Source organism: Xiphias gladius, chromosome 2, assembly GCF_016859285.1.
Source record: "Xiphias gladius isolate SHS-SW01 ecotype Sanya breed wild chromosome 2, ASM1685928v1, whole genome shotgun sequence".
In the NCBI taxonomy this organism is placed as follows: domain Eukaryota; kingdom Metazoa; phylum Chordata; class Actinopteri; order Istiophoriformes; family Xiphiidae; genus Xiphias; species Xiphias gladius.
The window spans coordinates 702,425-729,141 of NC_053401.1; the positions used below are offsets into that span (position 1 = coordinate 702,425).

At 45.7% G+C, this 26,717-nt stretch overlaps 2 protein-coding genes across 6 annotated transcripts in view; both read right to left on the bottom strand.

Moving 5' to 3' along the window:
• The window catches only part of eps8a (epidermal growth factor receptor pathway substrate 8a), a 43,158-nt gene extending 39,278 nt beyond the window's left edge, over positions 1–3,880 (bottom strand). For 2 of the 5 annotated variants that reach the window (XM_040152529.1, XM_040152519.1), the window contains exon 1: positions 3,614–3,880. The gene's annotated coding sequence lies outside the window, so the exon portion shown is untranslated. Of the gene's footprint in view, positions 1–3,284; positions 3,561–3,613 lie in introns of those variants that run through there. The other 3 variants (XM_040152509.1, XM_040152479.1, XM_040152489.1) reach the window with 2 other exon arrangements.
• A 2,563-nt stretch (positions 3,881–6,443) lies between these two features.
• dusp16 (dual specificity phosphatase 16) lies at positions 6,444–22,530 on the bottom strand. Its single transcript, XM_040148224.1, has 6 exons — positions 22,259–22,530; positions 18,684–18,822; positions 13,805–13,968; positions 11,622–11,781; positions 11,329–11,452; positions 6,444–10,578 (listed from the first exon to the last, which is right to left on the bottom strand). Exons 1-6 carry the CDS (start codon positions 22,520–22,522, stop codon positions 9,471–9,473), a joined length of 1,959 nt encoding a protein of 652 aa, XP_040004158.1. The 5' UTR covers positions 22,523–22,530; the 3' UTR covers positions 6,444–9,470.
• Positions 22,531–26,717: the final 4,187 nt, after the last annotated feature.

The following is a 26,717-nucleotide window of genomic DNA, read 5'->3' on the forward strand; positions in this document are numbered from 1 at the left end:
GCACACGCACGCACACGCACGCCAGGGGCGAGAAGCTGCAGACGCTCTCGCGCGTGACCCACAAGATGCTGGACACATACAACACGCGTGTTTGGGGCAGATGGCGTCAAACCTGACCCCCGGATGACCTCCACATTCACACAGACGACCTTCGTCCGTCCACTGGTCCGTCAACACAAACGTCTCGTCCTAGCATTAACCTGTACGCAAGGTGCCATACCAAGAAACTCTGATTGGTTGGTTAAATCGATCGACTGACCGACTGGCTCTAGCTTCACCACTACACTAGCGATGTTTAGCTCTGCCCCGATTTTCGGTGTGAAACTCGACTCCAGTCGATCTCCTGCCAAACTGCTCAGCTCCGGTTTCCTGTTCCTGTCCCATGATTCAACAAGGGCTCGTCCAACAGATCACGGTTACATCACCCTGTCGTCGCGGTAACCAACGTCACACACAGGCAACGGGAACTCCCTGGGAGTCGCCAGGAACGGTCCGAGTCTGGGAAAACGCGACGACGATTTTCACCATTTCTCACATTTTATGGATGAAACAACGAAATAAATACGTGAAAGTTCAAAAACAATAAAAATCATCATTAGTTTCAACTCTGCTCTTCACTCTCGCTGCTTTAAAAAAAAAATTAAAAAAAATGACTGCAGCACATGTTCCCGTTAACGCTCGTTTATTTTTGTCGAAGTTTGTTGATGAATCAGTGGCAAAACACTGGAAACGTTGAAAAAGTTGTTTTAAGATACTGGAAACCAGTCTGTTAAATATTGGAGCAGGTTCATTCCAGTGGAGCTCAATCTCCCAACAGCACAACTTTTAATTTACCATTAGCAACGTGTACGTGCAGTTATCAATTATATCTCCCTCATTATAATTATCATTTTAATTCATCTATTCACTCTTGGTTTTGTTTTCGCTTCTCTTTTTTATTTCCATGTTCCAAGTCCTCTACCCAAAGGCGTTTAGCTCATTATCAAGTTAGACAAAGAAAAGCATCAAATCTTCACGTCTGAGAAGCTGATCTTTGGTATTTTTGCTTTAAAAACAATGACTAAAACGATGATCGATCAGAAAAATTCGTTGCAGAATGGGTTTCTGTTGATCGACTAATCAACTAAGAGGCTAATTGTTGCAGCTCTAAACGTGACACAGTCCTTCAACATATGCTTAAATTAAAATGAACTGAATATCCTCGTGCTTGATGAGTTACGTTTGACCTTTGAGCACCAAACTCCAAATCAGCTCATCCTTGAGGCTGAGCGAACGTTTGTGCCCGATGTAACGAGATTTCCCTCCAGGCGTTCCTGAGATTTCGCGTTCACGGGAACGGGACAGACGGACTCCTCCACATCGTTTTGCTCCAGGGAAGGATGCGAACGCTTCCTCCATCAGTGGCTATTACGAAAATAAAACCTCCGCAGCGGAGGCCCTGAGAGCTGGGAAACTTCCAGAAATAGTCTGGGTCAGCTGGAGGGGACGATTCCCACGAAGACCAGAGTCCCAACAGAAAACAGATCAAGGACCAGCTGTGGAATTTAATCCTTCACTATCTGTCTCCGACAGGAAACTCTTGAAATGGGACAGAGCCACAGAAAAACCGTGACGGTTACACAACACGCTTGGCTCAAAGGTCCTTCCAGTGCTCTGCATCCACAGATGTGGTTTTCTAAGAGCCTGACGACCTTTGACCTCCAGATAAAAAACAGCTAACGGTTAGTTAGTGGGTTCTTCCCTGACCCCTGGTCCAAAAACCGGTTCCGTACTTTCTGCGTGATCCTGCAAGACGAATAAACAAACCGGCGAGCGGACGCAGGTGAGAACAGAACTTCCTTGGCGGAGGTGATAAAATGATGGCCCCCAGGCCCCAGCTTCAATTTGAGCAGGTTTACATCAATACAGACAGAACTGGGGGGGGGGTGGAGCCCGTTAAACACGTGGTGCCCGAATTTCAGGGGTCCAAAAGCCGCTGAATGCTTCTTTAGCAGCCGTGTGTCGTTTCAACGTCAGCCCAGGGACAGAGAGAGCTGAGACGGGGCTCAGAGACTGAGGTGGAGCGGTCTGTCACCACGAGGGGTGAAGAGGCGAAGAAGATCATTTTAGGGAAAAAGCAAAAGTCTGGCAGAGATGATAGTGAAAAGGCAGCTGGTTTGACAAAGTGCAAAAAACGAAACACACACCTTTTCTGTGACAGAGGTCTCAAGGGTAAAGTGGTGACTACACTCAGGGCGCGTTAATAATGTAGTGACCAGGTAATCTCACCTGAGACCTGGACTCATAACACCAATTACCTGGAGAGGTCAAGGTGGATCAAGACTAATGAGCTGCTGGCTGCTACTTAACATTTCTTAATAATAAAGATAATCCACATTCACTTGACACTGAACGTCCATTGACGTGGCTCAGCTTTGAGGACAAGAAAACATTTAATTAAACAAAGAGCTGCGTTTGTTTCCCCGCTGAAGCCAGGTGAGGCTGCCGCTGCTAGCTTAGACGTCTCGGGTCCAAAATGTCGGCTCAAGTCAGGGATAGCGGCAGCCGTCTGTTTAAGAGACACCGAAACAGATGGGGGTAAACCGGCGGAGACCTTCCCTTCACCCCGGCTGGAACAACAAGGAGCCACGCAATCTCTGTCATCCCTGGCAACCGGGCTCCGTCCGGGCCAAGCCGAACAAAAGGGCTCCGACACACCGGGCAGCCCCGGGGACACAGCCCCGGACACGCCGCCTGTTGACGGGGCTGCCGCACACACCTGTACGGCAACGGTCGCCGGGCTCGGCTGGGTTACCTCGTACTTGTCTTCCCTTCAAGTAAATTCTTGTATTTCTTTTCCTTCAGTGACAAACCTCGGGTTCCCATGCGAAGCGTGGAAACTGCCCTTAACCTTCATTTCTCTCACAAACAGTTTGCCAAACCCCATTAAGAATTCTGACGATTTAAGGTGAACTCGCGTACCAGCAAGCACAAACGTAGAAATGGACCTCAAATGGATTGTTGAGAGCTGTGTTGGGTGCTGCTGTTCATTTCGGCATAAATGTGATATACTGTTGGGCTGTTTATTTTAGATGAATCGTTTAGTAAAACTTGGCTTTGGTTCACACTACTCGGTTTTCGCCCACCACGACGCACCGTTGATTTCGGTCAAGAAGACGTAAGAAAGCGATGACAAAAGTTAAACTTACATTGATATAAACACATTTGCGGTGTGAGGCAGGCGTGCCGAATTAACGACGGGGCGAAGGCGTAGTGTTCAGTCCGGTCATTTTGTGTGTACTTGCCTGTAAACGGCTGGGGCATAATGTAACATGAATTTTCCAACGCAGTCTGGTGCGCAGCGCTGCCCGCTCCTTCCACAGAGCAGAGGGGCCGGTCAAGTTGCCTCCGTGTGCGTCAACATTTTCTCTTCAGGTTGACCGTTACCGCGAACAAGCTGCTGAAGCCATCATTTATTTATATTTCCCAGAAACGAGATAAAATAATTAGAGAACCCCCCCTTTTTTTTGACTAATGAGCAGCGGTCAGTGTAACCGACGGAACCGCTGGTCTCCGGGTGGAGCTGGGGGAGGAATGCGAAGCGCCCCGCCGAGAATCGTTAAAACGGTCTTACCTGCAGGTGTGGGCTTCATCCAACGATCCGACGATCCGACGATCCGGTGGTCCGTCAGAAAAACATGGCACAGATGAAACAGGCTTATTTCTCCAGCCCGGGCAGGTCTCGCCGTCTCCTCCGACCACTTTATATCCGACAAGCTGCGCTCCGGCTCGGATGCAGAAGTTCTTCCTTTCTTTCTTTCTTATTAATGTTTGTTTTGGTTTTGTTTTTAGGGGCTCGGCTCCGCGGAGCTGCGACCCGGACTGAACCACGCTCCACTTTGAACCGTGCGGAGGAGCAGCAGTTATCGACCTGCCCGGGGAGGAGGGTCGCGCCCCTGGGCGTTGACTGGCAGGCAGCCAGGCAGCCCGTCCGGCCGCCTTCAGAGGACCCGCTCCACCTGGTGTCCAAGCAACATACACTGTTGTTATTATTATTATTATCACCATCATTATTATCACTACTACTATTATTACTGTAGGAGGAAACTCGGGCGTCGCTTGGGGGTTTTTTAATCATTTTCAGTCGCAGCTCGTTGTCGCCTTTTTTGAATGAACGTCGTTTTCTGAGTTCGCTGGTTTGCGACTCCGCGTTTCTTTTCATTTTTAATTAACAAATCAAATTAAGTCCGTACTGTAACCCGGACTTTAGCAAAACCGAGGTCAGAAAAAACAAATACAACAATAAAAGTGTGTGTGTGTGTTTCTATATAAACTCATAAAATAAATATGAATCAAAATAAAGTCCCTTCAGCCCAACCTTGACCCCTTCAAAACCAAAGTCTCTAGAACTGAAAATCTGGGATTTTTTTCTTCTTAAGACTCGGTTGACCGTTTCCGCAGACCCGGGTCTGGGGAAAACCACCGCCGCGCTGCCGGACCCTCGTCGGGCGACTGACAGTGTGCAGGTTTCTCTGGTTCCTTTAATGAGTCGAGTGAAAGCTGAGGCAGCTTTAGAGATGCAGGCAAACCCCGGACCCACCGACGCCGCAGCTCGAAGACACAGGACACAAACTAGTTTCAGCATGTGAAGAGTCTGAGGCCGATTATTTTCCTTCTAGTGTCAGTTGAAGATTTATATTTTATATGTTCGAGCCTTTCATTTTATTCATGTGTTGTTAAATTATACTTTTTATCATCACTTGTGATTATCAGGACAGATTTGTTTCCAGACTTTGTACGTCAACAGGGTAAAGAAAAAAAAACCCGGAACTCAACCCAGTGATGGATGGAGACCAGTCCGGGGTGTGACCCACCTCTCGCCCAGTGTCCGCCCCCCCGAGGATGAGCAGTCCGGCTGATGGATGGATTTCTAACGTCAGGGCGTGAATCTTTTCAGATGTCCACTTTGCGTGGAGACCTCGGTTTTATCAGAAAATCCAAGCTCGTCATGTGTTTGCTCGTGATTTGTGATGTTGGGCTTTAGAATCGAAATGTGCCTCGGCTCGACTCGAGGGGGTGAGTGCCTTCCAGTCAACGCTCAGGGACGCCCGTCGCTCCGCGCCTCACCGGTCAGCGAAGGCGTTAGGGCGCCCCCTGCTGGGGGTCGTGCAGACTGACCCGTCAACACGGGACGTGCTCTTCTACCGAGCTTCGTCTTTAATGGGGCAGCATTGCAGTTTGAACACTTCCGGACACCGTTACACCTGTGTGCACCCGTCTACAGAGCCCCCCCCACCCCCAGCCCCCCCGGGGTCAGAGCCATCTGCAAACCCGTTCTCTCACTTTACAAATCCGTGTGCACGGTTTATAATCCATGGATTTGCGATCGAAAGCACGGATTGCAAATCTGTGCAGTTTTTTCTAATCCGGTTCGAGGGTCTGAGGCCAGAGGGGGTCGTACGCTCCACAGATCCTTAAGACCCCAGAGGGAAATTCCTGATTTGAGATATTGGGCTTCTGACGCTGGTTGTCGTGGAAATTATTGTGCATTTTCTTCGTTTTGCCTGATAAAATGAATCAAATTGATCTTTAATTAATCTTCTTGTTTTGCCCAATCGTTTATGGAGAAACTGAAATCAAAACCCTGAGACTAAAGTTTTGATGTTTGAGAAAGAACAACGGCAGAATGAGAATTAAAAACTCCACTGAGAGGTCATATAAAGTCTTCTCCACCGTGTAACAGGCCACGAGATGAGAGAAAATAAATGTGCAGCTTAAAGGTGAAAATGATAAACTGAGTTTAATTTGAGTTAAGTTGATTTTAGCTCATGTTTGGATTGAAATGTTGAAAATGTTGAATAAATTTAATTTTTTTTTTTTTTAATATCTGGTCAGTATTGCAGCAGTTGACCTTCACATTCCTGAAAATCTCCATTTTAATCAGCAGCCTTTGACTTCCATACACTGTTATCTGTTATAATTAAAACAGGTTAGACGACTTGTGTTTCTGTTCGTGAGGACGGAGCCTGATCACGCATCGATATTATCAATCAATCATATTATCAGATACCGTCGGCGGATACATCAAAACTAAGCTCAGTAAATAAATGTTGGAAATGGCGTTTGGAAACGGTGCTGCTGTTACACCGTTTGTCCAGCAGAGGGCGCTGCGGACAAACAGCCCCCTGGCCAGGGACAGTTAAAAGGGTCATTCCGCTGACTTCAGACCTGAACTTCAGTTCACGGGTCCCGGTTGGTCCTCGTCAGCCTGTGAAATCCCAGTTTCTGACGTCAGAAGTCAGGCGTGACCCCTGACCGAAGAACCCGAGGCCGACGAGAGAACCTGAAAACGACTGGACGCGGCGTTTCCTCCGTTTGATTTCCAGGTGCAGCTCAGCAGAAGCTCGGCGGGAGGAATCAGCGTGACCCCAGCGCACCTGGAACCTGCGGCAACTAAACGCAGGCAGATTCTTCATCTCTCTCGACCGCTCTTTAAAGCTTTGAATTCAGTTCCCTTAGGGAAAACAAAGCCATTAGAGGGTTTTAAAAAGTCTGGGTCTGGAATATTTTTCTGCCACAGACGTAACATTAGAACTTTTGCCGTCAGGAAACTCAGACTCTTTTAGCATAAACTAAATTTTTTTTATTGGTTAATCCGTCCAGCAGCTTTCTGCAGCTTATCTGAGTCCAGGCACGGACGGATTATTAGACGATGGGGCCCCTGAGCGCAGACGAGTAAAAGACCCCCCCCCACACACACACATTTTCAGCGGACCGTTCCTTTAAAGCTGCGTGAAAAAACACACTCCGAGGCACCTCCTTATTTCTCTTTTACTGCTTTATACACTTTGAATCAAATCCATTCTCCAAACCACAGTAGTGCAAGATTAACTGTGAAAACGTCTGAGTGATCCACCTGCTATCAAACCAAACCAACGTGTTTACGCTCTCAACAAGAGTCCCAGCCTCTTTACGCTCACATCACCTGCTCACAAACCAAACTCGTGTCCTCTTCGGTCTCCGTTTTGTGATCCTCGGGACAGGTGACGGGCTTTTAGTCCTCTCATTCGTCTCCGTTCCAGTCTTTCCCTGCAGCTCAAATAACACCTGAGATTTCACCTTCAATGAGCTACTTCATAAATCTAGAAAACAAGGTAAGATTTTGACGGTGAGGTACTGCCGAGACTCAAGCCTTCAGAGGAGAAAAAAACAGCGCGGGAGGAACTTTCCTGCTCCAGTTCAACGTCAACAGGTTTCGGTTCTGTTCCTCCCGTCTGAGAGAAAATCATCATCTTCATCCTGATGAGAATCCAAGCAAACCGAGTTTACGAGCAGCTCTCGTCCACAAACCGGGCCAAACATCCAAAGGTTCAGAGTCCGTCAGTGAAAAGTGTCTGTCGTCCTCACAGCTGCTGCAGAGTTCACAGCAACACACACCGGCAGCACCTCGTCAGCTCGTCAGGATTCACCCCCAAACGCCTCAAACCTTTCCTACAGGCTACAACTTCCTCCATGTCACACCGACACCCCGGTCAGACGCTTTAGGACGCCTCCATTTTTCCAGCTGTTGTTTAAATTTGCATAATTACAATGTCTCAGTGTTTCTGAAATTAAAGCACAGAACAAATAAATAGATTTTATTAAAAACAAGGAATCAGTGAAGTGAAGCTAAATTTCCGACTCGTCCAGCAGCTGAACTCCTGACGTTTCTTTCTCCAGTGGAAATCAAACATTGTTCAGGACGTCGGTCCCAACTCTGTTGCAGAAGTTCCCATCGACGTGGTTTCACCTGCAGGTTGCTTTGCTTTCACCTTCTGTCCGGTTCATCCCGAACCGGCTCCCTGCGGTTCAGGTCCGGAGACTTCGCTGGTCTTCCGTCGCGTGAGGCCGCCGTCTGGTTCCGTTCCTCTGACGTTCTGGGTCACTATCGTGCTGTGGGACGAAGCCCCGACCAACCGGTCTGTCTCCTTCTGGTACTTGTCTCTCTCTCTCCATTCTGACTCCAGTAAACCAGTGACCGCTTATTGTCCAAGTAATGCTTCGGGTGGGGGTGTAGCAAAAGTCGGATCCAACACAGAGGGTTTGTCAGTCGTCGGCTGAAGTTGTGGCTCCTGTAGGATTCGTTTGCATCAACCATCGAGGCTTCATTTCCTTCCACTGCTGCAGGAAAAGCTGCTGAAAGTTGTTGACTCATTACTTGATTCCTGAAAATTGTACGACTGAAATTTATCATTTTTCAGTGTGTAGTGACCTATTTTTTTTTTTTTTTAACCTTAGTACCATTGAAGGGGTTTCACGGGACTTGAGCTGCGAAACGAGGGTGTCCTAAAACCTCTGACTGGTAGCTGAATACTGACGGAGTCTCAGGGGCCTAAATGGAAGGGTGGGGTATTTTCGTCCTCTACTGAGCCGTTACGGTTGCTGTCAGACGGGGTCTCAGTGAGTCCTGACCTAGTGACCACGATCACGTGCCATCCAGACTGAAAATGACCTGGATTAGATTTAAGTGGGGAAAAGAATCGTCTGGTTTAGGGTCAGAAAACGTCATGCTCGGCGCTGATTATCAGGTCCTGTGTAACGTTATAAAGAACCTCAGCGAGCGGCTGTGAGTCGTCGAAGTTCATTTCGACACAGTTACGTATCGAAACTTTGTCTTTGCGGGTGTCGTGATTTGATGCAGCGCAGCGATAACTGATGCCTGCTGCCGTCGTTAGAGAGAAACACCGAGTTCTTGCTTTACTTGTCAAGCTCCTCTACCGGTCACATCCCCGCACACAAATCTGTCAGAATCACTTTCTCTTGGGGGAGCCCCCGTGGCTGGGGGGTATCATTACTCATCTCTCTACACTCTGATAAGAATCTCCAAAAGATATTTTTGAACAAAGAAAGACTTTCCCTGGTTGTTATCATTTCCTCTCTCTTCTGTCTCTTAGTAATTTTGGACACTTTTGACTCGTTTTCACTGATTAAGGCATTTATTTCCTCCCAAACCAAACACGTTCCACCAGACGTCAGAAACTCCCGCAGGTTAAACTGCACCAACTCAACACGGTTAGCGCAGACTGACTCTGACGGACTTACTAGAAAAGCAGCGTTAAGCCTGAAAACACCCCACACTTCATCACGCCGCAGAAGCACCGTTACACTGGTTCTCTCTCCACTAATATCTGTCGTCAACGCGCAGCTGTCTGGTTCTCCGATGTAAGACGACGCCCACTTTTTAAAACCTCTGGCCTCGTGTTCAGGCTGTAAATACCGAGCTCGCACCCAGACTGTATCCTGACCCTCTCTTCCGTCCGTACGACGCGTCGCTGAGCGTTATGAGCGTCGGTCGACACGACGCCCCGTGGTGCTGCCGATGTGTGCTGCGTGTTGCTCTCTACAACATGTGAGGCTGCTGGACCGTCTGACGTCAGTGGAGTCAAAGCTGCGTCAGTCAGACTCAGCCCGACTGAGCGGGAGATTTCTGGAAAACCGTCTCGGGATCAGTTTCAGGAGACCTCGATGATCTCCATGCTGCCGGAGAAGCTCGACTGACTCCCCACCTTCCCCATCTCCTCTCTGGACCTGCTGTCCGTCATCCCGTCTCCAAACTCCATCTGACAGCTTCTCCGCTTCAGCTGCTTCTCGAAGCTGCTCTCTTCGTGCCAGCTCCTCCTCGAGTCTCCGCGGTCGCCCGTCCTCTGCCGGCTGCGCCGTCGCACCGCCTCCAGGCCGTGACTGCAGCTGTACGCAGCGAAGCCGCCGCTGCCGCCGCTCAGGATGGAGGTGGAGTAGAAACGCGTGGAGTCGGAGGAGAGGTACCAGCCGCTGGCCAGGGAGGAGGTGGAGACGGTGACGGGGCCCAGCAGGATGTCCGAGTGCCAGCCTTTCAGGGCCCCGCCGGATCCTGGTTTAGCCAGGTGCTGCTGGCTGCGGGAGAGGCCGAACAGGAAGCTGGTGGCATTCTCCTCCATGCTGCCGCTCCGGTGCAGCTGCTGGGAGCAGTTCGGAGCAGCAGGCGGAGGTTTGGTGAAGCCACCGGAGGCCGGCGCTGCCGCTCGCTCCGGTCCGTCGGCCTCCTCCTTGTCGGGGCTCTGCTCTGGAGTGGACTGCTCCGACACCTCCTCCACCGGGGAGAACTGGCAGGGTTTACTGGTCGGCTCTTTGAAGGCCGAGGGTTTGTAGAACTCAGCGGCGTCTCCCGGTCCTGCGTGAGGGACGAACACTCGGTGAGCCGCAGTCCCACCCGAATCGCCGAACGACTTGATGTCCAGAGAGAAGGAGCGCTTCAGCCGGGCGTTGTCTTCGGGTCCGTCGGGGAGCTGCAGGCCACTCAGCGCCTGAGCCAGCAGACGCTCCTCGCGGGCGTCGGCTAAAACACAGGGCAGGGTGAGGGGCTCCAGCAGGGCCAGGCCGGGACCCACAGGGGCCTCCGGGCAGGCCGGAGGTTCCAGGTCCTCGGGCTGAGCGGGGGCCTCGCCGCCGGGCTCCTGCTGATGGAGGGACTTTAGTTTAGTTTCTGTACCGTGAGGACCTTTTATCTTCTTCTCAAAGTCCAGCAGCTGACCCAGGAAGTTGAAGTTGGGGGAGATGGTCGGCCTCTTCTCCTTCACAAACCTGAAAGAAGAAGAAACACACAAAGGAAGCAAATTCCTTCATTAGTGTGAATCACGATGAGTGTCTGTAATTAACAGTGACACAGAGGACAGATTAATTAGAGGGTTAACGAGGCTCTGGACTCATTAGGACAGACTGTCTGTATTGTTTGGACCTATGTGGACAGGAATGTGCAGGATCAATCTTCAAACGGGAATCTGACCTCCGACAAACGCATCAACTCTGCTGCATCGGCTCAGAGTGACTCAGTTAGCAGTGCGTCTGCGGTGAAGGGAATGTTCGTCAGTCGGTCCACCGCTGTGGCCCAGACTGAAGCGTCTCAGCAGCTGCTGGACGGACTGTTCGTGTTCCCTTCGGGATGAACTGTGAGGACTCTGCTGATGCTCTGACTTTTCCTCCAGCGCCATCATCGGGTCGACCTTTTTATTTGTCCAGTACTCTGATTAGTGAGTAAATACCTGTCCGTCAGCCTCAGCTGGACACTGTGCTCACTGCTGTTATAAACAGTTGGTGTCTAAATGTTGAGGAAAAAAAGACGTATTTCTTCATCTTTTTATCTCATTATTCGCGTCTTTCCTCCCCAACGACGCCCATTCACGTCTAACAGAACAATCCCAGTTCAATATTTCACGGCAGCGCCGTTGGTTGGTAAAGCCGGCAGCCTGTTCCCATGTAAGGTGCTGGACAGGAAATCCTGTTCAGGATATTCATCACTAATCTGCAGGTTTTTCGGTGATCGATGAATCTGACCTGTACGCCTCGTCCAGGGACATGTCCATCCTCTTCATGATGTAGGCGATGGCGATGGTGGCCGAACGCGAGATCCCGGCCAGACAGTGAACCAGGACCCGAGCGTTAGACGCTTTGGCCTTTTCTGAAACAGACAAGGTCAGACTGACTGAGAACAGCTGGTCAGTTTATATCAGACTGTATCTGTTTAACTCATACAGGAATAAAGGAACATTTCCCTGGTATCTCATCATATGAAAAAGGTTAAAGAAACTGCAGAGTTTGGTGCTTCTGTGACGTTTTTCCCTTCTGACCTATGAACTCCACCGATCTGTCCAACCAGGGCAGGATCTTCTCACAGAACGAGTCGTTGACAGGAACTCTCAGGAAGTGAGATTCTGGGATGAAGTCTGGTTTGGGGCAGGTGTTACTGGCGTTCAGGACGTAGGCGATTTCGTTCTGCTGCATCAGATCCTGCAGAGAAAAACACACAGACGGCCTCAGCTTTAGTTCACAGGCTGGTTAGGTGATCGACCTTCGTGTCGAGAGGTGAGTTTGAAATGGGAAGAAAAACACGTTAATGTCATTTCCAGAATCTGCCCAAATTGCCACTCAAACGACACCTGTGCAAAGGTTTAAAATGTCTATCAGTTGTGCGGTATATGGGACGTGTAACTATAGCAGGGATTTAACAGTATCATTATGGGACTTAAACAGTGATTTATCAGTGATGCGAGGTCAAGTTAATCTTTACTGACTTCAGAAAGACTGAAGTCAGGGAGGTCGGATCAGAGCTGAGATAAAAGTGCGATGAGGCAACTCAAACCTTAATTCACGCAGCACAGTGCTGCAGCTGATCAGTCATTTCTTTGGATAACCACAAACAGAAACATGAGCAAAGTTCATTCATTTCAAGTAAACAAAATTCAGATTTTCAGCTTTGACAAACAAACAATGAACGCACTCTGAACCCATTACCAGAAACGCCCCGTTTTGTGCTCGAACCGAGACACAGTATAAAGTAAAGCACCCGGAATAAAAAGGTTCCCGTTCCCCTTCTGATCACAGTCATGACCCTGGTCTCCTCTTTCCTGGAAGGAAACTCTTTACTCCTACTCAGAATGAACAGAGGAGACGCTCAGGCAAAGTTACAGAGGCACAAAACATGGAGAAATGAAAACTTTTCTTGCTTCACTTTTTTTCCCCTAAAAAAGGGAATCTGAGGTTGTAGGAGTTTTAGTGTGGAAAATCACTTAGGAGCCTCAAGTCTGAACCAATTCTGAGTCGACAGCCGCAGCAGAGTCCAGTACAGACCAAGGCCAAAGTCCCACAGGTGGGACGGTGGAATTAAAAAAGTTAATAAATAAAACATCAACCTGGAGGAGAAAACAGCAGAGGGACCGTGTGAGACAGCAAGGATCAGCTTTGATGACTGCGTCTACTGTTCAAGTCGTCCCGTGTCTGCTGAACGGGATCCCTGCAGCGGCACAGGCAGCGCAGGCTCCGCTTGTGTTTCCAGACAGTAGATTTTGATTTCACCGGGAAGGCTTATGTTTTTGAATATGCGGAGGGAAATAACCGTATGCAAGTCTGTGACCACTAGAACTAGATCTGTCAGTAGACTGATCGATTAATCGATTAGTTGATCAACTATTTTAATAAATGATTCGTCATTTAATTCATTTTTCAGGAAAAAATGCCAAAAATGCCAATTATTCAATGTTCTCAAAGGTGAGAATTTGCTGCTTTTTCTCGTCTTACCTTATGGTAAAGTGCATATTTGGGGTTTTTGGGCTGTTAGTCAGACAAAGAGATGGGGTATTAAATAAACTGGATGTCCGCTGACGTGAGGTATAATGAGGCATCCTAACTAGAGAGCAACATAATTTAGTGAAGCAGTTTACATATTCTTTGATTATATATTCACAGATTTAAGTCTTAATTCTGATCATTTCAGAGTGTGTTTTATTTGAACACTGTGTCTTGTAAAGCTGCTTGTGTTTGGACAACATTAAGGACTGATGCATTTTTGATCATTTTGTAAAATATTAAGAAGGGTTTTGCAGAAAAAAAAAAAACAGAAAAAACAAAAACATGCCTATGTCCTGAGAAGAAGCTACTGATCTGTGTCAAACTGTTTTTTCTTAACTCAGGTTTACCTGCAGCCACTGACCATTTCTTGATTTCAATGTATGGTTTTCATAATCGAGACCTGACTTTAGAGAAACCTGATTTCTCAGCTTGATATGTTTACACATAAGCGGGTTTCTAAATCACCTTTTTACATGTTAGCAGGTGCTGGACAAAGACCTCAGACGGAGAAAGTATCACTGCGACACTCAGGTATTGTGCTGTGTAACTATGCCCACCCGCCACCTCTAAATGAAACTAATCAACCATATAATATCTAATAATATCATATATTTTCATTTGGGCTCGTGACACTGGACTGTGTGCCACCAGAACCTAAAACACCTGACCCGGCGAACATTTGTACCTTGTTCAGGACGTCTCTCTGGCAGCCCAGGTACAGGTGAGGCAGGATGCGGGTCGGTCCAATGTTGGTGACGGGCAGACAGGGCTGAGAGATACAGGAGGGAACCAGAGTGGACTTGCCCTCACACAGACCAGGGAACAGGTGGGAGAACTCCGAGAAACCACCTGGAAGAAGAGTATACAAACGTTTAGCATCCAGCGCGGCAGAACCACGGGGGAAACGAGATCTGAAACCTGGAAAAAACGAGCCAGAACGCACATCTCAATTGTTTTTAGTCTGAACGGTCAGGAGGCAGCACACAACACATGAACTCTCTGGTGCTGCTGTTCCTTCACTTGCCATTTTTTGCAAGTTTCAGAGTTATTACCCCTCCCTCTCATTGACGTGATGTTGATGGTCCAGCCTCAAAACTTGAAAATGTTTAAATTATCTTAATGAGAACAACATGTCATATCAACACTAACTGAATGGACCGAAACAGACTCGGTCCAATTTGGTCCCATTTAGTCCCAAGAGATTTTCACGATCAAGATCAAGAAAAGGATCGAGATCGAGATCTGCTTTATTGGCCCTTGGGGAAATCTGTGTTGGACTCAGAGTTACAGCCACACAGAATCAATCGCCAGAGAAACGTGGCAGCATCTTTACGACAAATGATGCATTTAGGTGCATCAGCGTGGCCAAACAATTTATGTGTGTCCCAGTGTGGAGGCAGGTTTCTTAGTTTTTCTTACAGATGGTGGAAGTTTACAAGTGGCCCAAAGATCCCAGTAAACGAACACTTTGGTCCACGGACAGACGTCACAGCAGCTACTGAGCAGATAGTCATAATATTCATCCATCGCATTTTTTCTCCCCTTTCGATTTTAACGAACCCGTGACGAACTGGAAAAACTCTAAATCTGTTTGTTCTCCAACATCACCGGGTAAACAGCGTTCACTAGGGCTGGATGGAAAAACAACAGATTTTCCAATTAATTAGGATTTTTATTTGATTGATCCAATATCGATTCTTAAAATCCTGAGCTTTATTTTTCAGTCTTCTCGCAGTAAACGTGTATATCTTTGCTAAGTGTGTGTGTGTGTGTGTGTGTGTGTGTGCGCATGTGTGCTCAGCGGTTACTTTTTGTGAGTGGTTCAGTTCAGGCTGCACGGTGTGCAAAATATCCACATCGTGGAATTGGAGTTATAACAACGGGCATAAAAAGGTTATTTTAAGTTAAAGAGTAGATGGTAGCTGCTGTATGAGCCGTCCTGAGTCACCACAGTCCTGTAAACTGTGAGGTGAATAATTACAGTCTGTGGAGCCGCTGCAGTTTACAGGACTGTGGTGAGTCAGGATGGTTCACTGACTCTGGTCATCTTCCAGAGGGACAGACTGAAAAAAGCCTCTGCAGACTGATCTGAGCTCAGTTTGTGTTTGCTGAAGAGATATTATCTCTGGCTACGAGATGTGAGGCCGTGGCAGTCGATTGAACAGTGTGCGGATTCTACTTTACTCAGTCTGTGCCTGCCGGGCAGCGAAACGCCGGCTAAGAGCCGTCTGCAGAAATCAGGCCGATGTGCCGTCAACACAAACAGAGCAGACTGACCAGTGAGCAGACTCTCCCTTTCTGACCTGTCTGTGCTCAAACACTGGTCGTTACAGTGGACGTCTGCTGCCGACAGTCCACGTGTAGCTGTACGGGACGGCGTTGTTTTAAATGTCCCCAATGAGGGCGCGGGGTTTTATCATTCTTGCTCAGCTGTTCACACGTAGACCTAAACAACACAGACGTATCACGTCCTGATCGTTTTTCTAACCGAGGAATGAGGTTACAGGTTAGTCGATTGTGTGACTTTACACAGTTTCACGTTCAAGGAAACGACGGTTCCGCTCTCTTGTTGAATGTAGAGGAAATTTAATTTCCCAGGATAGATTTTTTTCGCTCAGTGCTGCCGTCTGTCAGAACACAGCTTTCGCCTTATCATTGACTTTAGTCAGTCTGCGTTGATTTGATCCTGGTTGCTACCACAGCCACAAGAACAAAACAACAGTATGTCATGTATTCAATTAAATGTTTTAGTTATATTTCTATGATATCATTTTATTTTTCAATTTTATAATTTTTTATAATTATATAATCAACCTACCCCAGTTTCTACTGAGCAGGTGGGATCACTGTGGCTCAGAAACTGCACAGCTACAGTATTTTAGGTCTCAGGTGTCATCTGGAGATGCTAGAGATGCTCTTACCTCACAGCCAAGCAAATACTATCAGTGTCAGTGGACACGTGGTCTCTCTATTTTAAATAGCAGAGGGTTTGTTACACACCGTCCAGAGGTCAGCAGAAGCACTTTTCATTTATCTTTAAGGATTTTACAAATAACTGTGGGACTTGTCTTGTAAATGAGAAACATGGAGAAGTATTTACAGTATAAGTGAAGGACTCGTCTGCGAATGCTTTGACAACATTGCTCTCAAGTATAATGCCTTTCCATACACTAGTATCTTATCCCGATAATGTTCATGAGCTCAGGTGGATTTTAATGTATAGCATATTTTCTGACACAATTTTTACTTTTTAGCTTTTTTAATGTGGGAGATTTCTGTAGATGTGAAGTGGCTGCAATTTGCTACTCTACACTGTTGAAATATGTCAAGAAGCAGGTGTTGTAACACTGTCTTTTAGTTTATAAAAAAATCTGTTCTTTCGGTAACTGTCTCAATCAATATGCCGCCTTAGCCAAGCATTTCTTTGGCACTATTCTGCCACTGCCTCAGATACCCTGCATTTGGTTCCATTTTTTGTGTCCCAATTTAGAAAATTAGAAAAGGTGAATTAAAATGGCCCCATTTACCTGTTAATCCACACCCTCGCTCCTCGTCAGCTTTTAAGAATCAGTCTGGTGTTATTCTGTATTTTTTAAACAAATCCCGTGTTCAGAGTCAAGCCGACAATTTGTGCGTCTCTAGACACTGTCTGACTTCCCTGCTCTGTGTGTGGCTCTCTGCTCTGAGCCCTTTGGTTCGTACTGGAGACGGAGGAAATAGTGCATTTGTTGGGGACTGTTTTCAGCCACGGATTAATCCACATTTGGTGATGAGTATTTGTGGCATCGAGTCAAAATCGCACACAGTGTGTGTGGTTCGTGGTAAATATTTGATCCAAATTAACAGAGAGGGCCTCCAGTTTCTACCTGGTTTCTCATCATCTGGAGACTCGGAACGTGTCTGCTTTCAGTGTTTAATGCACTACCGTTCCTGTTTATACACTTTACTGTTACTGCCTCATATTTTAAAGTTAGAGCTGATTTTTTCTCTCTGAAATTCCCTTTAAAGCTTCCGGTCCTGTTAAAGCCTTTACAATCAGACAGAAACAGGTTCTCCGTTTACTCACAGCAGATAGAAGATGTTGTTGTGTAACTGCTAAACCTTTGACCGAGTGATTTTGGGAAGCCCAGAAGTCTTTGGTTTTCTTTTACGTGTGAGGGTGGAGTCGTCAGCGCAGCATTACATCATGGTTACATAACACAACCCTCAGTGGAAAGAAGGGAGGACGTCTGCAGTCGACTCGCCTGTCGGTCAAACTAATAAACAGCTGACAAGTGACTGAGCTCAGACTCACAGTGTTTAACTGTCAGGCTGCTTTAACACTGAGGCAAAAACTGACCGATTGTAACCATCGGTAAAACATACACAGCGTCTGTTTTGTACTGGTCGTACTTTGCTCCAGTGTTTTTTTTCAGTGATTAGTGACGGTTTAAATGTAGATTAGAATTAATGGATCATTTATTTCTGCACAGTTTCCAAAGCTCACAAAAAGGACATTTTTAATCAACAAACAGAGGGTTAACTATGAAAGAGGGAAGCAGTCATACCACACTGTAAAAATCTGTTACAAGTGAAAGTCCAGCATTCAAAATCTAACTTGAAGGTTTGCAATGCAGGATTTTCCTAAAAAAAAAAAAACAAGCTACTGACTCGTACAACAGTAATCCCCCTCAGTCATCACTTTTGACCCAGTAGAAGTGTGCGGTGTGTATTAATCTGCAGGGATCCGGGCCTCTGCCTGTATTTCTTTATTTTGCTGTGTTCGGGACACTTCTGGGCATCGACCTCACTCTCTCACTCCCAACAACGCCACAAACAGCAACCGACAAATCCTGCAGATTGTACCTTTAAGGCAAAGTACTAAATTATCAGCATCAAATTATACTTAAAATACCAAAAGGAAAAGTACTCAGTATGCAGAACGGCCCTTTTCAAACTAATCACTTTAATGTTGCAGCTGGTAAAGATTGGTCCAGTTTTCATTATATTTTGCACTTGTGATCTGAAATCTGCAAAAAAAAAAAAAAAAATTAACCAAAAGGTGTCAAATAAATATAGAGCAGTAAAAAGTACAAAATGTCCTTCTGAAGTAGAAGTATAAAGTAACAGAAATGGAAAATACTCAAGGACAGTACAAGTACCTCAAAACTGTACTTAATACAATACTTGAGTGAATGTCAGGCCTACGAACAGCTGGTCAGATCCCAGTACTACCTGCAGTACTCGAGTCCAGTCTCTAAAGGGTTAGGTTATTTTATTTCTACTGGAACTCAGACTCGGTGCTCTCATCTTTTACAATCTTTGGCCTCAACTGAGTCCAGCTGGATTTTATTCGTTGCTGCTCTCTATTCCTGCCTGATGCGACTGTCTGTCTTTTTCCAAAAACACGAGGGTTCATCCTTTGGCGAGCACGAATGTGTTCATTTAATCTCATGGTAATCCGCCCTGTCGAACGTGGATGTTTCCTACGTACAAGCATCAAAGAGTAGCAGAGCCTTTCTCCGTGTGATGATCCAGACTGAGTGTTTGTTGAAGGTGGAGGTAAGGGTTTAGACGGGACTGACCTGAGAGCAGGTGGACAGAAGGGAAACTCCGCTCCAGTTTAACCAACAGGACGCTGAGGAAAGACTCGGTGCTGAGAGCTGCCGGGTCTGAAGAACTCTGATCGTAAACGACGACCTCCTGATCGCCCTGCAGCTCCAACTACAACACAGAGAGAGAGAGTCATGAAAGCGGGCTCAGCTTTACAGTTATATAGTTATAGATGTTAAATTAAGTCTTGCCAGACAGCACGAGGCTTTATTTTTTCAGCAGGAACAAGAATTGAACACTTCGCTGACGTATCATCCATCACCTTTCAGTTTGATGTGTCGAGCTTGTGATCAAACAGCTGCCTATTTTCCACATCCAGCAGTTACAGAGCAGCACGATCCTTCATCTGGATCTGGTGTCTGTGTCGCCTGATGAATCTAAGTCCAGTATTCCCTCTCTTTTAGCTCTGGTTTTGTTCTCTACCAGCTGATTATTCTCTGTAGGTTCATCACTACCACGGACACCTGAACTATGTCACACTGTTTTCACACTATCATTTAATACGGCGGGATTTAAAAAATATCCATAACAGCCTATATTTAGAGCTTGAACGCCAACCGGCAGTGCTGGTACCCATGCCAGCAGGTCTGTCACCGATATATATCAGCTACGTATGTTTTCTGTGCTGGTCCTCCGCTTTCTACATGTTAACATTCACAGAAACTTTACAGATAAATAGTAAGTTAAAAAACTGGTCTGAGGTGTTCAGCAGGTCCTAGATATTAAATTATTTTTGCCCAGTGCTTAAGGTACCACTCTAATGGTCGGTTTTAGTGCTGCCGCTGCCTTTTAATTATTAAAACGAGTTGTTGATCGAATCAGTTTCTGCCAAAACAGTTTACACTTAAAAAAGCGGAGTCAGCGATTCTGGAGAAACACTGTTGATATTTCAACTCAACAGCAAAACAAATACACCCCTCCCTCCAGTGCTCGCTCAGAGGTGTTAGCTGACCGAAGCAGCAGTCTCAGTTCCATCTCGTCCCGTTCTTTCTTTCTGTAAAGGTGGAGTCGGTCTGGAGGTGGTGTCAGCCGGGGGTCTCTAACGGCAGGCAGCCTCCCTCTCAGCTGAACGCAGGGACAGGAAGCTACGTCGGTTTGGTAGCTTTCTAGCTTTCCATCACCCGAGGCAACTCGGCTTTCTCTCCATCAGTGCACAACGAATTAATTACAGCTCATAATCATATGGAAAATTTTGCCTCAGTAATAAAAACGAGCAGCCGAGCTTCCTCAAAGCTGTTATTCCAATTTAACACAGCACCACAAAAAGGAAGGAGCAGCCTCTGCAGCTCGCAAACTCTCTTTGTTAAATATAAATATACTGCTGAGGTCAGACGCCCACGTCCAACTCAGGAGAGCAGGGAAACATCAAGTTACGGCAAGAAAATGGACCAGATTTAAGACATGGAAGTTTCAAGTGTTTTAAATACAGGGCAATAGTGGTCTAAAGAAGTCTTAGTGTAGCGTTCCACATTTCCTTAACAAAGAGTGCCCTTTCTTTCTCAGATTGGTTCATTTGAAGGATTTTTAGCAGCCTGAAGGACTGAAGTATCCAAGAAAAAAATTCAAAAGCAGATTCAAGGCTTTTTTTTTTCTTCTCAATTTACAGAAGTCAGAAAAAAAAAACACACACACAGTAATGTTGTTGTTTTTAATTGATGTGCGACTATCTTAGTTACATGGCCGCAAACCAAATTTCCCTTGAGTCCAATTCAGCTAAAGAAGATGAGCACGTTTTCTTATCCCATTTATGATCTCGTGATCGTCACATTTATCTCAGGGTTTCTTGAAATGTGTTTAAATGCACTGTTCTGCCAGTTGTTTCTTTTTCCTACTACAACTACTGACCATTACTGTCACATGAAACTTTATTTTTAAGTTTTTTTATTTAACATTTATTTATGGCATGAAAGGCTTCCACAATTATAACTAACTTTTAATACTTTGTAATCAAAGTATAACAACCATGAATATGCAGTAATTAATTTTAAAACTTAAAGTTTAATATTCATGGACATTAAGTTTAAAACTACCTTTGGTAAATCCCATCGTACAAATACTATGAGTCTTACCGTTTGAACCCTGCAGGGTATTTTGCTCGATTTTCACTCTTTGGCAGGGTGACCACCTGTCTTGGACAGGTAAGCCATTTATTTCACTATTTTCTGGATAAGTTAGGCTACACGGAAATGCTATCAGTTGGTATGACACCGGTACTGTACATGCTCTAGAACGGTATTTTATGAAAAGAAAATTAAATTGCTAGAGTTGTTTGCCTTTATGTCCACAGGTTTGTAGCTCACAGTAAATTTCTGTCTATAAATGAATACAGGAGCATTTCTGAGCTTTACTCATTTCAAAAATAGAACTGATAGTATATAAAACCATAAAAGCTCTTTTTTTTTAGCTGTAGCTCATGTTTATGGATTTGTTAACTCTTACCGCTTTTGTTTTTCAAATTTCCATCTGGGATGAAAATGATTTAAGTCCCATCATGCTTAGGGTAGGGTAACATAATTAATTTAAAAAGGTACAGATTTTGCTTAATGATAACATGACATCATTTTGTCTCCCAGTCTTACCAGTAGTGGAGCTAAAAATGTCAAATTTATCATGAGGGTGGCTCTGCAGAAAAGATCACTGGGCTGGTAAAATGACAAGAGTTCATCCTCTGCCTCATGACTCTCAGAGGGAGGAGTGTGATTTTAGAAACTAATTTCATCAGTATGGTTCCACAAGGGGGACGGGTTGTATAAAAGATGAGGACAAAAATCTCTAACAGCAACACCAGACCTGGAAATGTTTTAGGGGTCTGACACTGTAGGCCCCCCCTCAGACTAAACTGAGACAACTGTAATCCCCCCCAACACCCTTCATATACTAATACTGCTACTACTTTGTCCTACATCTATTTGGGGGATAATCAACCTCTACAACAGTTTCCATAATTTTGGGGCTTTAGGGGATGTAAACTGGGAGTATAACATTGTCATGGAGTCAGTGAGTTAGATGTGGGCCACAGCTTACAACTGTTTTTTTTTAAGTCTATATCTGGTTCCATTCAGTCAAACTGTCCCATTAAAAGCTGCTGAACCAGCTCCTGTTCTCAGTGTAGCCGTGGATGTACAGACAACTGTCACTGGATCACTGTGATACTGAAGGAAACTTAAAAACAGGATGATTCTGAATGAAGTTCTGCAGCCTCTTTTTCCTCCGGTTTCTAAGTGGAATTCCTGAGCTTTACTCTGGAGGGACATCAGAGGTCATGATGTTCTCAGGAAGTGGACGTCACACTGAATCACATCGACACGTGTTTTATGTGGGTTCAGATCGGACCCAGTCAGGACTCCGAGGAGCCATTTTTAACACAAACTGTGACAATGTAAGTGCTCAGTGTTTTAAAGTGGTTTAATGAGCTGTGAGTCACAACCACTGCCTCACTGTTTGAAGACCTCTGCTTTGGATCATTCATTTTATGATGCTGAAGTTTCTGAATCAGGATTTTGGAGGACAGGTGAACCTCATGTCTGTGACTCTATGCGGTGTTTACCTTCTTCTTCGCCGAGTGCTGCAGCAGCTCAGCGATCTGCACTTTGTCCTGCTGCAGCCTCCTCTTCATCAGCTTGGAGCAGTTCACGTTCACCGCCTCCAGGATGTGCGAGGCGTTGTAGTCCACGAAGGGCCGGCTGTCGATCAGCACCACCCGGTCCAGGCCCCCCTCCAGCAGGGCCACTAGAGCCTCAGCCCTAATGGGCTGCACCACTCCGGGCCTCGGCATCCTGGATCCAGACCTGGACCCTGGATGCTCTGACATGTCAAACCCCTTCTCCTTTTCCCCTCCCACCCCCCCACCCCCCTCCCTCCCTACTCGTAGTCCCCCTCCCGCTCTTCCTCCCCCTCCCCCTAGGCGTCCCGGGCCGGCGGTCCAGCGCAGTGACGCAGCCTGGCGAGGAACCTCAGAGGATGAAGAGCTCCATTGTGTCGGCCCAGTATGATGTCATCCTGATGGCGCTTGGCAGCCCAAAACTCCGGGACGAGAGAGAGAGAGAGAGAGACAGAGAGAGAGAGAGACACAGAGAGAGAGAGAGGGAGAGAGGCCTCAATCTGCCCTGAAAGGCAAAAAAGCCAAACCCCCCACTAACTATCTCTGTTGTGTTTGTAAGAGTGAGTGTGTGACCAGTAGTTAAAGTGTGTGGTTTTGTTGTGTGTTGAGTCTTTGGAGGAGGTACAGGCCAGGAGGGGGGGCAGGTCTCATTCACACCACAGCAGGCGTGAAACAAAAGCCGTTTTTTCTCCTGGACTGAGTACTGATGACATCACTCTGCACCTCAATCCTGGTCTTCATGCTGAAGTGGTTTCAGACTCTGAGACACAAAAAAGGACCAAAAAAAAAAAAAGAAGAAGGGTTAGAGTTGGTTCACATCGAGCTTCAGTTTCATCACATGCTTTCATTTATCATGTTGCATGTTTCTCTGCCAAATTGTCATCTGAATTAATGATTGTTTCTGCTTTTCCATGTTTTCCGTGACACCGCAGTGACTGAATCTGTCACTAAAGGTTTATTTTTGCTGTCTTTAACAGCCGGAGGCAGGTAAGGAAACGAGACTAAAAAGCCTCTTAGTGGCACCGCGATGCTCGCTACACCTCAGAATAAAATACAGATGATTGCTGTAGCTCTAGAATGAAAGACAGATGGAGATCTCTGCCTTTCAATAGCCGGAAGGCCAAAAGTCATCACATTACTGGAGGTTGTTTGATAAATAAAATGATCTCTGAGACGCTCTAAGTATCAAGGATGGAGACAAGAATAGGAAAACACCTGGATTAAACATAATAATGAACCCTGAGTCTGGTCCAAACGTGTCTCCCTGATTGAAGCTGAGCGTTGAGCTTTTTAAATTCCAGTTAACTGCTCTTCTCGCTGCAGACTGACTCAGAGCTCTGCAACAGGAATTTCCCTCGTGTTGTAAAACCTGCAGTTACAGCGTCGACTCTGGCACAAAAAAAAAATTCCCAAACATGTTGTCCTCCAGCAGCCCACACACCATCTCACACACCGTGAGCCCAGAAACCTCCCAGCCAGCTCCAAACATAATAAAAATGTTTAATTCCTGCTCGATCCACTCTGCTAATCTGACTCTTCAGAATCATTCATTCATTCATGCTGGAGTCACATTTCCAGTCTAAGCATCCAAACCCACACACAAAGCTCTTCACTTCGTTCGGGCCAGGATCTGCTGCTTTTTAGGAAGCCAAATACTTTTTCCAGTGTTTTATCCAGTACTGTCAGCGAGGAGGTCAAATGGGTGCTTAAGTACTTTTCTAGGGGGTCACTGCTTCATCCGGGGGGGGGGGGCATAAACAAGACTAAGAAAAGTGTACACCCAGTGAGAGCAATAGAGCGTACGTTAAAATGATACATGACTTGATAGTAGACGCACTACATCAGACATGAATTCATTCATTTAGTCTATAAAATGTTAAGAATTGTGAAAAATGCCCATCTTGAAGTTTTCAAATTGTATTTTTTTGTCCAACCACCAGTAGCACCAAGCAACGTATCTTCACATTTAAGAAGCTGAAACCAGCAGACATTACCCCTTAATTCTCTTTGGAAATCAACTAATCGCTGCAGCTCTACTTCAAGTGTCTCATTTTGTCCGACCAACAGTCCAAAAACCACCACCAACCAAAAATATTCAATTAACAATAACGTTAAAAAGGAATTTTCGTATTTGAGAGGCTGAAATTGACTTTTTTTGTCATTTTTGCTTGAGAAATGAATCAAAGGATTAACAAAATGATTATCAAAGTAGTTGCAGCTTATTTTTGTGACGATCGACTAACTTCTAGTATCATCGCACGTTTGCACTATAATGTATGCTTAGGAGGCAGGAAAATCACTATTTTCTGCTTTTTTACCAATACACTAATTAATCAATAACTAAACAATCCCAATCACCAGCCCGTCCTAGTTACTGTTGCTCTGTTGGACAATCTTCAGTCAACAGTGTGGCAATGTCCCCACTTTTTAGCCTCCTACAGACAGTTTGTTTTCGGCTTTTACGATGGAATCAAAACATCACCATCTACGCGATCAGGACACCGAGTTTTGCTGTTCCAGACACTGTAGCAGCATCTTTAGACCACCGTCGTAGTGTCTGTGCAGTTTGTAACGTATGATATAAACGTAGGCGCTTGACTGCCGAAGCGTTAGAGCCGAAAACGACAGGAGTTGTCCAAACACGGCACGGCACACAGAAACGCCACGGTCATCCTTTTCCCTTTTTGTTTGTTTCTTAGTTTTTTGATGGTTTCAGAGAGCAAAAAGGGAAGAGAAAACAAACAAGGGTCATGTAAAGCACTGTGTGTCTAAAGCAGTTCAACCTTCCTCCTCATTTCTCCCACACCAAGACAGCGTCTGAATCCCTCAGACAGCAGCTGGAGCCCGGGGCTGTGTCTCTAACATCATGTTCCACTTCACACTATAAACGAGAATAAATGGGATTCCAATTATGTTTTTTCAAGCCGGGACATTCCTCTGCAGACATCTGATCTTTGTCAAATTACCAGCTACAAAATCGTCTGAACAGATGGCATCAGAGTAACTTCACTCTTATCTCCTCTCATCTCAACAGACCAACTCATAAAACTATCTGGATAATAGTGATCTTTCATAAAGGTCTGAGAGGGTGAAACCAGTAATGTTCAGCAAGTAAATTTTACTTTTAGGTGGAGATTGTTAGGACTAGAACGGTAACCCCCATTTTACTACTGAATTGGTATAAGCCAGGACAACCAGAGATACAACACACAGAAAAATCAAGCAATCAAACTAGATTATAGAAAAATAAAGGATCACAACGCCGCACTGCAGCAAACGAAAAAACATCCATGTGGTTTGATGCTGTGGACGCCGTTTTGGACCCGGCAGGGACTTGGAGCTGGTGTTAGATGTGTGCCACATCATTTATGATAATTCTGGTATGAATCTATGCGTGGTAAAACATATTACATCATGGTATTAACAATACTGCAATACTACCCATTGTCAATTAATCTGACAGTATTTTTGGTCAATAAAATCATTCGGTGCATAAAATGTCAGAAAATAGTGAAAAATCACAATTTCCTGAAGCCCAACACAGTGTCTTCAAATGTCTCGTTTTGTCCGACCAACAGTCCAAAACCCAGAGATCAGTTTAATATCACACAACATTAAGAAAAGCAGCAAATCCTGACAACCGAAAAGCTATCACCAGACAATGTTTGTCATTTTTGCTTTTTATTAAAAACGGCCGCCGTTTCATTTTCTGTCGATCGACTTCTCAATGAACCGACCGACTGTTTCTGCTTCACACGGCAGTGACAGGGGCGACTGAAGGTGACGGTGTCTTTGTTCCAAAAGAGGAACGAGCCCGACAGGGTCTAAGTTTCACCCTCAGAGGAGGAACAGCAGCACTAAACACCACACTGAAGTCGGTTCATCGCCAGCTGGGCGCACGGTTTACTAACACAGTCTCATCAAGGAGGGGCAAGTTTAAAGTTAGATAACGGGCTTCTACACTTAACATCAGTAGCACTGTGTCGAGAGTGGTTTTTAAATAGTTTATATATTTACAGTGTCACAAAATACCTTGCAATCTCACAATATTTTTTTAGGCCATGCCGCTGACTCCCAGCCAGAGTAAACATGAGAGAAAATCAACAACAATATCAGTTCCTCTTCTTTCATTATTGCGTCTCCCGAAACTGCTACTTCACGCTCCAACCAAACAGAACATAGGGAGGACGTAGTTAGAGCTATATGACACACTGCAGTCAGTCCAGCTGTTTCCTCTTTAATGACGTACATCTGAAATGTTCCAGTTTATAAAAGAAAAACCTCATAAGAACCTGGTTGTTCCTTTAGTGAAAATGGTTATTGATCTAGGTGGTTATGTTATGAACATTTTAGTTGTTTTTTTTTTACATGCTGTGACTGTATGTCTACACTTCTAAACTTAACA

What these genes read in the sequence shown, in the direction of transcription:
- dusp16 (XM_040148224.1), bottom strand. Translation starts at nt 22,522, where the DNA reads ATGTCAGAGCATCCAGGGTCCAGGTCTGGATCCAGGATGCCGAGGCCC. An exon ending in AGAGAGACGTCCTGAACAAG is followed by an intron (nt 11,782 to 13,804) that starts GTACAAATGTTC and finishes TTTTCTCTGCAG; the next exon opens with GATCTGATGCAGCAGAACGA. An exon ending in TCCCTGGACGAGGCGTACAG is followed by an intron (nt 10,579 to 11,328) that starts GTCAGATTCATC and finishes TTCTTCTTTCAG; the next exon opens with GTTTGTGAAGGAGAAGAGGC.